The sequence below is a fragment of the Miniopterus schreibersii genome (genome assembly GCF_964146895.1).
Source record: "Miniopterus schreibersii genome assembly, chromosome: 1".
Lineage (NCBI taxonomy): Eukaryota > Metazoa > Chordata > Mammalia > Chiroptera > Miniopteridae > Miniopterus > Miniopterus schreibersii.
In genome coordinates, this window is record NC_138101.1 from 193,806,666 (window position 1) to 193,822,137 (window position 15,472).

The 15,472-nt window shown below is 54.3% G+C and overlaps 1 protein-coding gene across 1 annotated transcript in view; it reads left to right on the forward strand.

Annotated features, from left to right (window-relative positions):
• The first annotated feature begins 2,738 nt into the window (after positions 1 to 2,738).
• The window catches only part of RIN3 (Ras and Rab interactor 3), a 103,969-nt gene continuing 91,235 nt past the window's right edge, over positions 2,739 to 15,472 (forward strand). Inside the window, exon 1 of the mRNA XM_081152452.1 lies at positions 2,739 to 3,060. Coding sequence (XP_081008578.1) covers positions 3,017 to 3,060 — 44 coding nt within the window. The 5' untranslated portion in view covers positions 2,739 to 3,016. The remainder of the gene's footprint in view (positions 3,061 to 15,472) is intronic.

Here is a 15,472-nt window from a genome sequence, read left to right on the forward strand (position 1 = left end):
CTATGGGCTTGTTTTAGCGACAGCAAAGGACTAATAACGGCATCCTGCAGTGGTACTCATAACTTTTACAGATGAGCAAGCTGAGGCACTAGGAAGTGACTTGTCCCGAGGCTACCCAGCTAAAAGGTCCCAGGGTTAGAGTTGAACAAAAGTTTGTCATCAAAGCCTGTGTTTTCAATCAGGGAGCTACATCCTGTCCAGGGAGATGTGGAGAAGATGATTCCCACCCAGTGAGGAGACAGTTTAGCCTCTGAAGGAGAGGAAAGGTCAATGGGCCGTGGTAATGAGCTAATGGGGGCTCTATGGGAATCTGAGCAGAGGAGGAAATAGAGTGGCTGGAACAGTCAGGGTGGCCTCCTGGAGGCTGTATTTTTTTAAATAATAGTTTTAAGATATAATTCACATAACATACAATTCACCCACTTAAAGTGTACAATTCAATGTTTTTAGTGTAACCACAAAGTTATGCAACCATCACCACAATCAACGTTAGAACATTGTCTTCTCCCCAGAAAGAAACTCTGTAACCATTAGCAGCCATTCCCCATTCTCCCCTCTTCCCCCAGCGCTGGCAACCACGGATGGACCATCTCCATGGATTTGCCTATTCTGAACATTTCATGTAAATAGAATCCTACAATATGTGGTCCTCTGTGCCTGGCTTCTTTCCCTTAGCATAATGTTTTCCAGTTCGTCCATGTTGTGGCATGTATCAGTATGTCATCCCTTTTCATGGCCTAATAATATTCCACTGTATGAATATGTTAACGGTGGAAAAAAGGCACCAGATGTTAGATGGGTGGAGTCAGACCAGATCTTGGTTCAGCAACCTCAGTACTTCAGTTCTGGCTAAGAAAGAATTCAGAGCCAAGACTCAAACTGTAAGAGAATCTTTATTTAGAAAGTCACAGAGGTAGAAGTGAGCCGTAGAAGAAATCAGCTCAGGAAACAAGTTACAGAGGCAAAAGAAAGGCTCTTAGAGTTTAGGAGAAAGAGAGAGGCAAGAAAAACACACCTAGGGGAAGGGGGTGGGGAAAGGCAAAGGCATGTTCCATAGAGAGAGCCTCCGAGGGTCCTTGTCCTAAAGTCTCATGGGAGAATCTCAATAGAATATTCATCAGCTTTCCAGGTATGTCCTTTCAGCATCGTGGGCTCTACTAATTGGTCTTCGCCAGGGCAGGAGGTCATTAGTCATTGCAGCTGGTCCTGATGTCAGCCATGGCGTCACTGCATGGTTTCGGTGTTTTTCTGGGCCTGGAGCTGAAACACAACTGAGGCCTAGATGTCATCTCCAGAGGTTAATTCTTAAGGGAATGGTCGTTCAAGGGCTTATAGTTTTGCCCGTTGCTAGGCACCTGGGGCTATCTGCCCTGGTGACCCTCTGCAGCTAGCTGGTCAGTCCTACTCTGCTCATGCCTGCCTAACTGCCTGCTACAGATATGCCATGTTTTGTTTATCAGTTCATTAATTGATGGACATTTGGTTTGTTTCCACTTTCGGCTAGTATGAATAATACTGCTACGGACACTCACGTAAAGTTTTTGTGTGAACATGTATTTTCATTTCTTTTGGGTAGATACCTACAAGTGGAATTGCTGGGTCATGTGTTTCACCTTTTGAGGAACTGCCAGACTATTCCCCAAAGCGGCTGCACCATTTTACATTCCTAGTAGGAAGCTGCACTTTTTATGTGTTTCTCTCTAATTCCTGCCAGGTTGATTTGGTGGGAATGTCAGGAAACACAGGGAGGAACATTTGAAGGGAGAGCAGCAGGGCAGAGGCACAGAGGCCTCGGGAGGCTTCTACCAGAGCCACAGGCCTCAGTCCTGTCTGCACCTCAACTTACTGTGCGGCCTCAGGCAAGTCACCTCCTCTCTTTAAGTCTCAGTTGTTGAGCAGTGGGTCTCAACTAGGACGGTTTGGACCCCCAGGGACTCTCAAATGTCTGGAGAAATTCTTGGTTATTACAAGGCGACAGTGGTGCTACTGGTATCTAGCGGGCAGAGGCCATGAGTGCTGCTAAATATCCTACAGTGCACAGGCCAGCTCCAAGAACAAAGCATTGTCTGGCCCCAATAGGGACAAGGCTGAGGGAAACCTTGCATTAGTTAGACTGAGGTGACTTCCTAGTGTCCAGACTGCCCGCTGTGAAATGCTCTGAGGGCAGCCCCCACTCAGGAGGCCTCACCGTCCCACCCGGGTGGCTGTGGATGTTGTATATTTCCAAGCTGACGGGCTTTGTCCCTCGGCTCCCATCTAGGTGTGGTGCCCAGGACAGATGAATTAGGTCCCTGGCTTGGCGTGTGAACAGACCGCCTTGTAAGATAGCGAGCTCGCCGTCAGGGGAGGCATCCAAGAGGAGGCAGCGTGGCCACCTGTCAGGGGCGTGGAGGAGGCGCGCTGCTTCTGAGCTGGGGCCGGCCGGGGGCGAGGGGGGCTAGGGGGGCTCCTGGTGCCGCGAGCGCCCTGCTCGGAGCTCCCGGCCTCCCCAGCAGTGCGCCCCCGGCCGGGGCGGGCGGGAGCCCGCGGCGCCTTCCCGGCCACGCGCCTCTGCGCGCAGTTGGAGACGTTTCTCCGAGTTTCCCTCGCGGTTCCCGGGAGCCGCCCGGGCCGCAGCGGGGCCCCAGCGCGCCGAGGCAGCCGCGCGGTTGGGCGCCCGCGCCTGGCGCCTCCGCGGGGCACGCCCGCCGCCAGGCCCGGCCCCGGGGGCGCGGCCGCCGGGTTTCCGTGGGCCCCAGGAGGGCTCCGGGTCGCGAGCCGCCGCCGAAAGGCTTTGGACCAAAACAAAACAAAACCAAAAAAAAACACCCCTTGACCACCAAGGCCAGCCTCTTCCTGAAAGCCCCGCTCGCTCGGATACAGGAAGTACGAGGAGCGGGCGCCCGGAGCGCGGCTGCGGCGGCGCCCGCCCGCCCTTCCCGAGGGCCAGCGCTCGGGCATGCGGGCGCCCGGGCCACCGCGGCCGGCGCCGCGCCGCGCCTGAGCCTCGCGCCACCGTCCGCGAGCTGCCGGCGGCATGATCCCACGGGCCGGGGCGCCCGCGCGCGAGGACCCCGCGGGGTAAGTCCGGGCCGAGCCCCCTCCTCCCTGGGCGTCCCGGGTTCCCGCCGGGCCGCCCCACCCCACCTCCCTGGCCCCGGGAGCGCTCGGAGCTCGCGGAGGAGCCTCGGCCGCGGGACCTCGGGGTGTCGGGCTGAGCGCGAACCACCGGCGACGGCCGAGGCCGGACCCTCCGTCCAGCGCGGAACGGGGCGGCCCTGGCGACTCTGCGGGGCGCGGAGACTCGGCTCCACTCTCCAGCCCAGACGCCGCTCGCCGGTGGCGCGCGCGGGTGCACGAAGGGCGTCGCTACCTGTCGGAGCCGGGGGGCCGTGGGGACGTGGGGACGTGGCGACGTGGCGGGTCCCCGGGCTCCTGTCCCGCCCGAGCGTCGTGTGCACACCCGCGGCCCCGGCCCCGCCGGCTTCCCGCGCCCGCCGCGTCTGCCTCCGCCGGCGTCCAGAGGCTCTAGCGCCTGGCAGGACGTAGGGGTGGGAGGAGGGGGGCGCAGGGTCCCCCTAACTCCAGGCGCCCGCGGCCCAACAAGGACCAGCCCGCCTGGACGGAGGACCCGCCGGGATGCCCCCTCCCCCGCTCCTCTGGCTGTCCGGGGACGGTGACCTTCGGACCGGCCTTCGCCGAGCCTGGCGCTTGGGGAGGGACCAGGGCGCGCGCGGGCTGAGCGTATCCTGCGGCATCCCCGAGGGAAAGGCGCAGCTTGGGGCGCGTGAAGCCGAACCGGTGTGGGCACCGGGTCTCTAGTGACTAGTTTCACCACCTCGAAACCTCAGGCTTTGGGGACAGTGCCCTGGGCGCGCTCCGCGGAGGTCCCCTCGCCTCGCTCAGCCCAGCTGGCGTCCTGGGAGAGCTTCAGGGGTGGTGAGGCGGCTCCAGTGCGCAGGCAGATTCCTAGGAAAGGCTCTGAGAACCTTTCTGGGCACCGCGGGGGACGGGCGCCTCTAGGAGCGCCATTTCCAGCTTTTTGGTTTAAAAGTCCTGTGCCTACTTCTTTGATGGACACCCAGCCGCCGCCCCGCCTAGCCCCTAGCTCTGTGAGTGATCGCAGCTCCCAGGGAGGGCCTCAATTGTCCGCTCCTAAAACAGGAGGATTGGGTGGACCTTATGCAGTCCCGAATGGAGGGGGGGGGGGCAGTTGGAGGTGACTGGCTCCCACTCTGGTAGGTGGGGTGGCCTGGATGGGTCCTTAAATTCATCTAGATCTGAATGCCTCCCTGCCTCACCTTCCCCCCCCCCCCCCCCACCATTGCTGTCCCAACGGTAAAATTCTGCCTGCACGCTTTCCCTTGGAAGACAAATGCCATCCAGTGGGAGGAACTGGGAATTCCACTGGGGAAGGGCCCCTCCAGGGGCCAGTATCCCATACACCCAATATTTCTGGCTGGAGCTGGCAAGGAGGAGTTTCCCTAGGAGGAAAGGGAGGTGGGAGGCCAGAGTCCTGACCTTTCCAACTTCCCATTTTCCTCTCAGGGATGACTTAGCCTGACCCACTTCCTCTTGCCAATCTTTGTTCATTACTGGGCCAGTTACTTAACCTCTCTGTGCCTCAGTTTACTGATCTGTAAAATGAGGACGAATAATAATAACTACCCCTTACAGTTGTTTTGAGGATTAAATTAGATAATGCATAGAAAGAGTTTTGCACCTTGGCCTTCGGGTAGACTCTTAATAGTTATTATTACTACTATTATTATTTGTCAAGAGCAACCCCTTTTTGCCAGCTGTTTAACCCTGGACAAGAGACCTGGCCTTTGCCTCATCTGTAAATTGGGGATGACAGAAACACCCACTCATAGGATTGTTATGAGGATTGGATGAGCTGAGGGTTGACACACGAGCTCAGGCCTTCTTAGAACAGTGCCTGGCACATCCTAAGTGTTAGATGAATATTGGTTTGTTGCTGAAAATGTTGCTTTATTTAAGAGAACCTTTGTGGGTTGGAAGGGTTCCTAGATCATATCTCATTTAACCTTGTGCCAGGTACAGGAATCCCTTTGATAACATTTCTGAAAGGTCCTTGCCTACCTCCAGTGACAGAGAGCTTGCCACTGCTTGACAGGCAGATTACCTAAGAAAGGGATTCCTGAACTTGAGTTGCAGTCTGCCGCCTTCGAACTTCTACCATATGAGACCCTGTTCTTCCCTCCGGAGCCCAACCCTTCTTGACTCTCAAGTGCCGGAAGGCAGTTCTCAGGGTCATCCCTGCATCCCCTGTTCCCTGGGCTGTACATCCGTCCATGTCACAGTGCCCAAAGAAGATGAGGAGCAGTCATCCATGACCTCTCACCCCCACGCCACCCCCACACCCTGCCATCCAGGGTCCCCAGCCAAGCTCAGCTTTCCAGCTGGCTTCCCAAAGCCTCCTCCTTCTTGCTGGTGGGAAATGGATGTTCAGGCAACTAAGGGAATGCCTCCCACCCTCACCCCCCAGGGACTAGGATGGTGTCGCTAGGGTGTTGGCCCCCTGGAATAGGAGTGTGAGGATCTTGGCAAGCAAGTTCTGTCTACTTCTTGTTGAAAATGTTGCCTGGGGACAAAGGAAATGCACACAGCCTGCCCAGTGCCCTGGGTGCAGACCCATTTTCTCTCCCAGTTCAGGGTTCTGCTGATTCATTCAAGGTTCACTCTACAAACAGTGTCTGCATTAGGCAGGGACAGGGACCTGGCATTTAACCAAGACCCTGCCTGCTTGCAGCAGACATTCCCAGGGGGAGTCAGAAAGTCAAGATAGGGGATGCGGGGAACCCACAAGGGCTGTTCTGAAGCAGGCGGTCAGGGAAGTCCACTCCGAGGAGGCGGCATTTATCCCAGGCCTGAAGGAAGTAGGGAGAGTGAGGCAAGACCTGGGGGATGTGCTGGGCCTGTTGGGAACTGCGCACTCAGGGAGGCTGGAGTGGAGTGTGGGCGGCGAGTTCAGATGAAGGCTGGTTAAGTGGGGGAAAGGCTTCGGGGACTGCTCTGAGTGAGCCAGGGCCCACGGGTGGGGTTTGCACAGAGGGGTGACCTGATTTGGCTTTGGGCTGTACTGAGGACAGACTGGAGGGAGAAACAGAAGCAGAGCAGGGACACCTGCAGGGGGGCCCTGTGGTGGCCATGACGGAGGGCTGGTGGCGGGGATGGAGTGGGAGTGAGATGTGGAAGCTAGAGCACAGGACATGCTGATGCATGGGAGGTGAGGTGGGAGTGGCAGAGGCGTCAGGGATGACTCCATGAAGCGGGGACAGCCCAAGGGCCTGGTGCCGAACTCTGTGCAGGAGTCGCTGAGGGTGTGAGCGCTTAGAACCCACACTCTCATATCTTTGATAAATTGAGGGCCTGCTTAAGATTTCATTTGAAAAAGGATTCCACTCTTGGAAAAAATGTGGCCATCACAGACTTAATCCAATCCCCTAATGTAACAAGGAAATGGAGACCCCAAAAGAGGAAGTGCCTTACCCAAGGTCTGGGGAGCCCAAGGTGGAGCTGAGCCTAGAACTCTGGGCTCTTGAGCCTGAGGTCTACAAGGGGCTGCCTGGCTTTCCCCCTCATGCTGGAGCTAACAGTGAAAATCACAATTTTAATGACTTTTCTATACGGTTGATCTCCCCTCCATTCCCCACCTTCTCCCCCCTCCCCCCTGCCATGACCCTTTCTGGTGGTGTGGTTTTGCTGACAGAGATAGATGACAGCTATGCCAGGCCAGGTGCGGAAAGAAGCATGTCCCCCACAGTCCCCTAATCACTCTTAGGTGCCACAATCTTGTATTTTAAAAAGACCCCCGAGGACTCCTTGTCCTATATGAAGCCAAAGCACAGCTTCACCTTTCTGTCTTCCAACATGCAGAGCTGCCCACAGCCTCCCCTCCTTTGCCCGAGATGCTGCCACCTCCTCCATGAAGCCTTCCGTCCACCAGTCACAGAGATTTCTCCTTTTGAATACTCAAAAAGCTTTTTACATGAGCTACTTATTTGCCTAGCAATTTTAGAGAAGCCAAACCCTTTTATTTATTTATTTTAAATATATCTTTATTGATTTCAGAGAGAGGAAGGGGGGGAGAGAGGGAGAGAGGGAGAGAGATAGAAACATCAATGATGAGAGAGTTATTGATTGGCTGCCACCTGCATGTCCCCTGCCAGGGATCGATCCCGCAACCCAGGCATGTGCCCTGACTGGGAACCGAACTGTGATCTCCTGGATCCTTTGTTGATGCTCAACCGCTGAGCCACGCCGGCCGGGCAAAGCCAAACCCTTTTAATATCATGTCTTCCTACTTAGATTATAAACTTCCAAATAAAAGGGATCAGATCTTTTAGTTCCATATTTTTCTGTCCTGTATACAGTTGGCACTCAGTAAATGCTTGAGGAGGATGATATTCTGAATGGCATTTTTAAAATCACCTCCTAGCCTTCTCTTTTGTGTCCCGAAGCACCTGAACTCTTGGAACTGTTTGCAAGTCAGCAAGACCTCAGGGTGGGGCCCGGGAGGTTGGGGCCCAGGATTGGGAGGTGAGGGGCCCCCTCCGCCAGTCTGGACAAGGAGGGTGACTGGCCTCCCAGGGAACTGAGTGGAGACCCTGTGTAGCCCCCACTCCCAGCTATGTTCCCTGCACTCCCCTCACGCCGCTGAGCTGCTCTCGGGCCTCTGGGAGAGAGGCTGGGAGAAGGTAAAGCTGACTCTCGGACAGATACTGCACCTCGGATGAAATAATGGAGTTAGCTGGGTATACAGGTTCTGGGGGAGCCCTGGCTGGGTCAGCAGGTCCCAGTGCAGGCCTGTGATCCACTGAGAACTTAGGAAAATGAGGGTGGTGGTGGTGGTAGGGTGTGTGTGTATATATGTGTGGTGTGCATATCAGCCAAGGTTGCCAAACTATCTTTTCTTGGGCAGAACTGTTCTTATTCTGAGATTAGGTCTTTTTGGCCTCTTTTGTGAAATGATTGGGTAAGTTGATGGTGGTTGTTAGTTTTTAAAATAAAAGGTTGCTGAAGGAAAGTCTGGGAAATACTGCTTTGGTTGCTTTGGTGGGATTTATACATTTTGGGCCCCCTTCCCTGCGCCACCCTGTCCCTGTCTCCAGCTTGGCAGTTAGAGTCGGCCTGATTGTATCATTCTGTGCTGATTGGAAAATGCTTAGGGACTCACACACTGCAGGACATGTGGGGTAAGGGGACTGAAGGGTGTTTGTAGGGTCCCCTCTGGTGATTTGGAATTATACTCTAGGAAGCAAGTCCCTTACTCTCTGGGCCTCAGTTTCCCTGTTAAAATGGACTCAGTGATGTCTGAGGTCCCTGTTTGGTGTGACATTCAGTGATTCCCCAAATTACCAGCCAACAGGTAGTGGAAGCTGGTGTCCTAGAGCAGTACTGGAGTTCAGGGGACTGAAGCTCCGTTCAGAGAGGCAGCCTTCTTGCTTCAGCCCATGGAACAGTCTAGAACATGCAGGTACACTTTCACAAGAGACAAAGAAAAGAGACTTCTGGGTCATCACCCTGACCTGTGCCTGAAAGGAAATGGTTTTTGTCACTGCTGAGGGTTTATTTTTGAAAAACTAGTTTTGAAAAGTGTGTTGGTTTGGGGGGCCCACTTTGGGGACAGGCCCCTGCCTTCCTGGTGGAAGTGGCCTACTGGGTGGTGAGTCAGGAAGGTTATGGAGTGGCCCTCAGAGTGTGCCCGGGTGTGGGAGCTGTGGAGACTCGGAGGAGGAGTCTCGGGCAGCCTCGTGTGGTGGGGTCCAGGCTGGACGGCTGTCCCTGTCAGGGCTCTGGGGGGACAAGTCCTGAGGGACGGGCTTGTGAGTGAGGCTTAGTCTGCAGAAAGGGGCTCCCTGCAAGGCCCGGGGGGGGCCTCCCCACCGCATACCTGGTGCTGCCCCCAAAATAGCCAGCCCATCCATGGACAGGTGGGGGCAGCCGATCACACACACACACACACACACACTCTACAACATACACACACACACACACACACACACACACACACTCTGCAGCGAAGCCAACCCCTCCCCTCCTGCCTGGAGGGGGGAAGAAAAGGTGGGTGGGCACAGAGGAGCCCTTCCCTCCGCCTGAGTGTCCGCAGGGCAGCAGGAGAACCTTACTGACTCCATACCTGTGTGGCTATCAGCCTCAGACCTTTGATAGAAGAATCTGGAAGCTGCCATCATGGCCCCTGCCTCCGGCTCTCCCCGCCTACCCGTTAAGGTCCCTGTGCAGCCTCCAGCGTCTCCTCTCCACAGGGGTGGCACTTGGCGGAGGCTCCCCAGTGGTTGAGACAACTCAGGTGGCCAGGAACTTCCAGGGTGGCACAGAGCCCCTCACCCCCATCTCACCAGTAATTCCCGGGGGTGCCCCTACCCCAATCGATACGTGTTTGGACAACAAACCAGCCGCTATGAAATGTCAGTTCCCTTTTAGAAGAAACAGCCCAGGGGGCGGTTGTGGTCAAGGCCTGTTACTGCTGTGTGCACAGCGACAGAGGCACACTCAGGCCACATCCTATGGGGCAACTGCGCCAGCCTGAGGACAAGGCCCCTGTGTTCTCCATCCTCAGGCCGGGCAGCACGAGGCCCCCAGAACCTGCTCCACCCACACCCAGGAGCTCCGGAGAGGGAGGCCAGGGTGGGCGCCTTGGAGCCGGTGTGTGCGGGGCTGCCCTCCAGGGGCACTCCCTCCTCCACCCCCGAAGGTGGCCCCGTTGCATCACTGACTCTGGGATCTTTCTCAGAGCCAGGGATTTGTTATTCCTTAGGTAAGAGATGGGACTCGAAATGCCAAACAGCAGCCCGGCTCCTTGACTAACATTCAGTGTGAGGTGTCAGGGCCGAAGGAAGAGCCTGTTTACTGAAGACAGAAAGGTGGAGCCGGTACGGTGGGGGGGGGGGGGGGGGGAGCCCAGAAGGAGAGCAGACCACGGTGGTAGCAGAGACACTCTGCTGCACAAGCTAAATCCTTCCCTGGGTCAGCCACCTCCAGGGACCAAAGAAATAAAGGACTCTGCCTCTGAAATTTACAACCTGACCTTCTCTGGCGGAGGGAGCAAGCTGTCAAGGAGGAATTTGCTGGAGACCCCTTTCCCCAACCTCCGTGTCCCCAGCTTCCTTCATCTCAGTCAGTGTCAGAAACTGAGTGCAAATTCCTCTGGGGGTATTGCGATTCAAAGCGGGGACTGAGCTCGCCACCCGTGGCAACATTGATCAGGCTTGCTTTTTCTGCTCTTGATGTTTTGACAGAGCATCCATCTAAAATATATCCAGAGATTCTTTTCCCAAAAACTAATGTCTTTCTCATTCCTCCTGACCCATCCATACATACATGTACCCACCCATCTATCCGTTCACCCTCCCTCCCTCCCTCTCTCGCTCCCTCCATCCCTTTTTCCTATCTATCCATCCATCCACTCACCCACCCACCTATCCATCCATCCATCCATCCATCCATCCATCCATCCATCCATCCATCCATCCATCGAACATTTGTTGAACATGTAGGAGTTTCCAGTTTACTAGGGAAAATAAGAGAAACATGCACATAATTGAAGTACAAGGCACTATTTAAAAATGTACTAAGGCTCCATTACTCTTAGCTGTGGTAAGCAGGAAAGGCTCCCTGGCAGAGGTGACATCTGGATTGGGCCTTGAAGGATGAGTAGGATTTTCACAGCTGAAATCGGCATATGCAGAGAAAGGCATCCCAGAGAGGAGAAGAGCATAAAGCGGGAAAGTGGGGAAGCACAAGTACTGTGTGGGGAGCCCTGAAGAGCCCGCTCTGGGGACAGGGAGGAAGGTTCTTCTGTGTGTGATGGGTCCAGAAACGGCACTGGGGCCCACTTGGCTGCAGGTGGAAGAGTTTGGATTTCTCCCATGCTGGTGAAGACCACGGATCTGCTCTCCCACTTGGAGCTGGCAACCCTTGGGCAAGTCACTGCACCTGTACCTGCCAGGACACTTCCCGCCTCTTCCTTTGCCAAGTGGAGCCATGATCCCTGCCTCACAGGGTTGTTGCCATGGTTACATGGAGGATGTTCTTAGTTATTTGGGCTGAGACCAGTTGGAAACTCTTACATGTATGTATATTGGGGGGGATGTGTGTGCACGTGTTGCCGACTTTCCAAAAAAATAATATATGCCTGATAAAGTTCACATACAAAACAGTGGAATTTAAAGCATCCAACACGTTAATCTCTTTGAGGCTACAACTAGTCCAAGCACATGTTTACTTAATTTCGATCTTCGTGTACACAGTTTTTATCTGTGTGTGTGTGTGAATTTGTGTTCCTCTTTTTAAACTGAGTGTTGTTTCTTACATATATTTCTACATGCTGTGCTGTGGTGGTCTCATCATATTATGATCATTTTAATGGTTGCACTTGGCATAGATAAATGTCAACTTCTTTCCAAGTCCCCTCAGTTTTAAAAGAAACTCCTGAAAACTTATGTGGATCTAGGGTTTGGGACTATTTCCTTGAGATCTATCACCATCCAAGAGTGTTTGAGTTCAAGGGAGAAGCAGAGCCTATTGATTGGACCTGAATTTCAGTTGGGTCTAAGTTTTAGCTGAACACTTCCCAATTTCCTTGCAGCTAGGTGTGGCCATGTGATTAAGTTCAGGACAGTGATATTTAAGTGGGGAATAAAGTTTTCTTGGAGATTCCTCAAAGAGAAGGGTCATACTTTTCTCTTCTTTCCTCTTTCCTGTTGGGTGGAATGCAGATGTGATGGCTGGAGTTGAAGCAGCCACCTTTGACTCTGAGGTGAACTTGAGAATGAAAGCTATGCAGGGTGGAGCAACAATATAGTAAGTGTTCAAGACATGTTGGAGCATCATCCCAGCCCTGGACCACTTATTCAGGCTTTTATATGAGAGAGAAATACATACCCATCTTACTTATCACTGTTATTTTGGATTTTCTGTCACTTACAAACTTGGTCCTAAGTAACACAAGAAGTTTTATCTCTTGTCACACAGCACCAGATTAAAGGCGAGAAATACTAGCACTGCTTCTCAGGGTTACCCGCACGTCTGCTTACTAGTGGGGGTAGAAGAAGAGGAGAGAAGAGAGGCAATTTCGCATTGACTACGGCTCTTATTTCAAGGACTAGGCTATAAACATTTTTTCATATTGGGTGTTTGTGAGTGTTAGATGTCACTGGAAGCTTCAGAATGGTTACTTTGGTTTGAGTTCTGACTCCCAAACTCTGTGCTTTGACAGGGCTAAATGTTGCTGAGCATGGCCACCATGTCTCTTCCCTCAGCCTCAGTTTCCTCATCTATGCTTTAGATGGAGAACTCTCCTGGGTTAACTCTCCCTGGGTTAGTGCTCCTTCTGAGACTGGGTCTCCTACCACCCCAGCACAAGAAAGGCCGGGACCCAGTCTCAACAGTGCCTGTGTCCTCGCCAGCTGCCACCATTCATTCATTCATTCATTCATTGCCTCTTTATCGAGCACATGCTGGGTGCCAGGCTGGATTTGAGCTGACCACTAGCCACTGGGAGGTCTTAACTGATCACTTCCCCTCTCCACCCGGTCTTGGGAAAGGTTTGTCCTGAAATGACCAGAGCTTGACTTCCCCTTCCCAGGGATAGCACAGGCTCATTAGGAACCTGTAAGAGCCTGCTCTGAGCTGCCCTCCCATAGCCCAGGACTGGCTCTGGGCATGGGGAGGCCCTCGGGGCTGTGTCTAAGAGGCCCCATGTGTGACTAGGGATTGAGCACGGTGGCCTGTCTTAAGAGGCTGCCCCTTGAAGTGGTTTAAAAGACAGGGGTCTTCTTTCCACCAGCCAAACCAGCCCTCATCCCTGGCTCTAGCATTGCCAGGCATCAGACCTGGGTGATGCTCTGGAGAGCCCCTACTCCAGGCTCTGCTCACAGGTGTGTCTGAGGCTCAGAGAGAGGAAGTGGTTCCCCCGAAGTCTCAAGGCTGGACCCAGGCCCCTTCCAAGGCTCTGTGCAAACAGCCAGGCCTGCTCCTTTGTGTGGGGCACCAGAGGTAGGGTGGACAGGCACATCAGCCTCTACTGAGCGCTTCTCCCTCCAGCCTCTGGAAAGTACTGAGCTCTTTCCTCTCTTGGGGACTAAGCACATATGTCCCACTTCCACCTCCTACTAGAAGCCTTCCAGACTGTCAAGTCTCCAGGGCCTTTGCATCAGTTGTGCAGGTTGTTCCCTGCACGAAGGCACCTGGCTGAGAGAGAAACAAGTGGGGGCTGAAATGTCACTCTCTTGCCCAGCCAAGTGTGATGTCAGGTGGGGGGATGGGGTGGGGAGGAGGCATGTGACATGCATCCACGGGGAGCAAGCAGCACCTTTTCCTAATTTACACAGAGGTAGTGCCTAGGCTATCGGGGACCCCAGGCAGCAGAAGACCCATCAGCACCCTCAAGGCTTCACTCCTCACGCCTGTCACAGCATATTCTCTTTCTGTGACTCCACTAGGCTGTAAGCCCCTGAGGGCAGAGAGAGGGACTCTTTCAGGGGGAGGGGGCCGCCTTTGCCAGATCAGCACTGTGGTGGGCAGAGTGATCCACTCTGAGGACAGTTGTGCTGAACGTGAGCTTAAGGGCTGGGTAGGATTGTCTAACACAGAGCTTGGAAGGTGTCAAGTGAATATATGGCAGGTTAATGCCAAGGAGAGAGGTGAGGAGGGATTGACCGGGATAGAGGGCCTCTGGGGGAAGGGAAGAAGCCCACTGGGAAGACTGTAGCTTGTGGCTGGGGCTGTGGGCTGTGAAAGCCTGAGCAGTAGAGTGAGGGGTGACTGGGCAAGCTGGCAAAGTCAACTCTGGGTGGGAGACTCTAAGAGCAGAGGCTATAGACAGAGAAACCAGAGACACACTGGGCCCAGCCCCTGACCTCAGCTCTGCAGGGCCAGACTGAGCTGGGCACAGTGTGGGGTAGTTGCCAGAGCCCCCACACCCCTCCTCAGCCTTTAGACTCCTGCCCAGCAAAGTGTCCTGGAGCCCCACTGGTCCAGCAATGGCCCAATGACTCTTCTTTGTTCCAAGGACCCTCAGTCTTGTGGGGACACAGGAGTGACATGCAATGCTGTGCCTACAGGATTTGGGATGGTCACCTCCAGTGCTGGGGTTCCCAGTTGAGGAGTGCCTAGCGTAGACGAGGGCAGAGTCTGCCGAGAGCCAAGCTGAGCAATGTCTGGGAGTTTCCCAGGTGACCGTGGGGCGTGGGGGGGAGCCAGCGTGGCCGTGCTGGGGATGCTGCAGGCTCGTGCGCCCCACATTTCTCACTGTGCGTGGATGGAGGGTGGACGTGCAGGAGAGGGAACCAGACAGCAGAGGCTCTTAGGCTGTACCCTAAGAGCTGTGAAGGATGAGACAGGTTTTCCCCCCATTTTAAAAATTGAGTTATGTATTAGTTTCCTAATTGCTGCTGTAACAAAGTAACAAACTGGGAGGCTTAAACAACAGAGATTTATTCTCACAGCCCTGGAGGCCAGAAGTCCCAAGTCAAGGCGGCTGCAGGGCCGCCTAGATATACCCCTGGGGATATATCTAGGGGGTATATCTAGGTGGGGATGTGCCCTCTGAGATTCGGGGTAGAATCCTTCCTTGCCCCCTCCCAGCTTCTGGTGGCCCCAGGTGGTCCTTGGGGTCCCTTGCCTGGCAGCTGTGTCACTCCAGGCTCTGCCTCCATTGTCACATGGCCAGCTTCTCCCTGTGTCTGTCTCTTTGTTTCTCTTTTTCTTCTAAGGACACCAGTCCTGTTGGATTAGATCCCACCCTGCTTCAGCATGACCTCATCTTAACCAGTTACATCTGCAGTGACCCCATTCCAAATAAGGTCACCTTCTTGAGGTCCTGAGGGTTAAGACTTCAACATATCTTTTTGGGAGTCACAATACAACTGTAAACAAGCTAAAATTTACATGGAGTAAAATTCACCCTTTTGAGTGTGCATTTCTGCACATTTCAGCAAATGTAGACAGTCACGTAACCACCACCACAATCAAAATAGAGAAGAGTTCCATCCCCTCCAAAATTCCCCTGTGCCCTCTCGTAGTAACCCCCGCTGCCCCCCAAACCCTGGCAGTCACTCATTTCTCCTGCATCCCTAAGCTCTACCTTTTGGGGACAGCCACATGAATGCTGCCTGCGAGCCTGGCTCCTCTCACTTCACTGAGCACACAGGGGACCGTTCGTGTCGCGCGTCTCACCATGGCGTTCCTTTGTGGCTGAGAATGCCATCGTGTGGATGCCTCAGTTTGTCCGTTCAGCCGCTGCAGCGCCTCTGGGTTGTTTCCAGTTTTGGGGCAATTACAAATAAAGCCTCTGTGAACATTTGCGCAGAAGGTACAGGTTTTGCGTGGGGAAGCACGTGGGGTGGCTTGCATTCCGCTTGCTGTGTGAGGAAGGGCACAGGGTGGAGGGAGCACATGGGGACACCGGAAAGAGGCTCCTGCAGGAGTCCGGGCGACAGTGATGGTG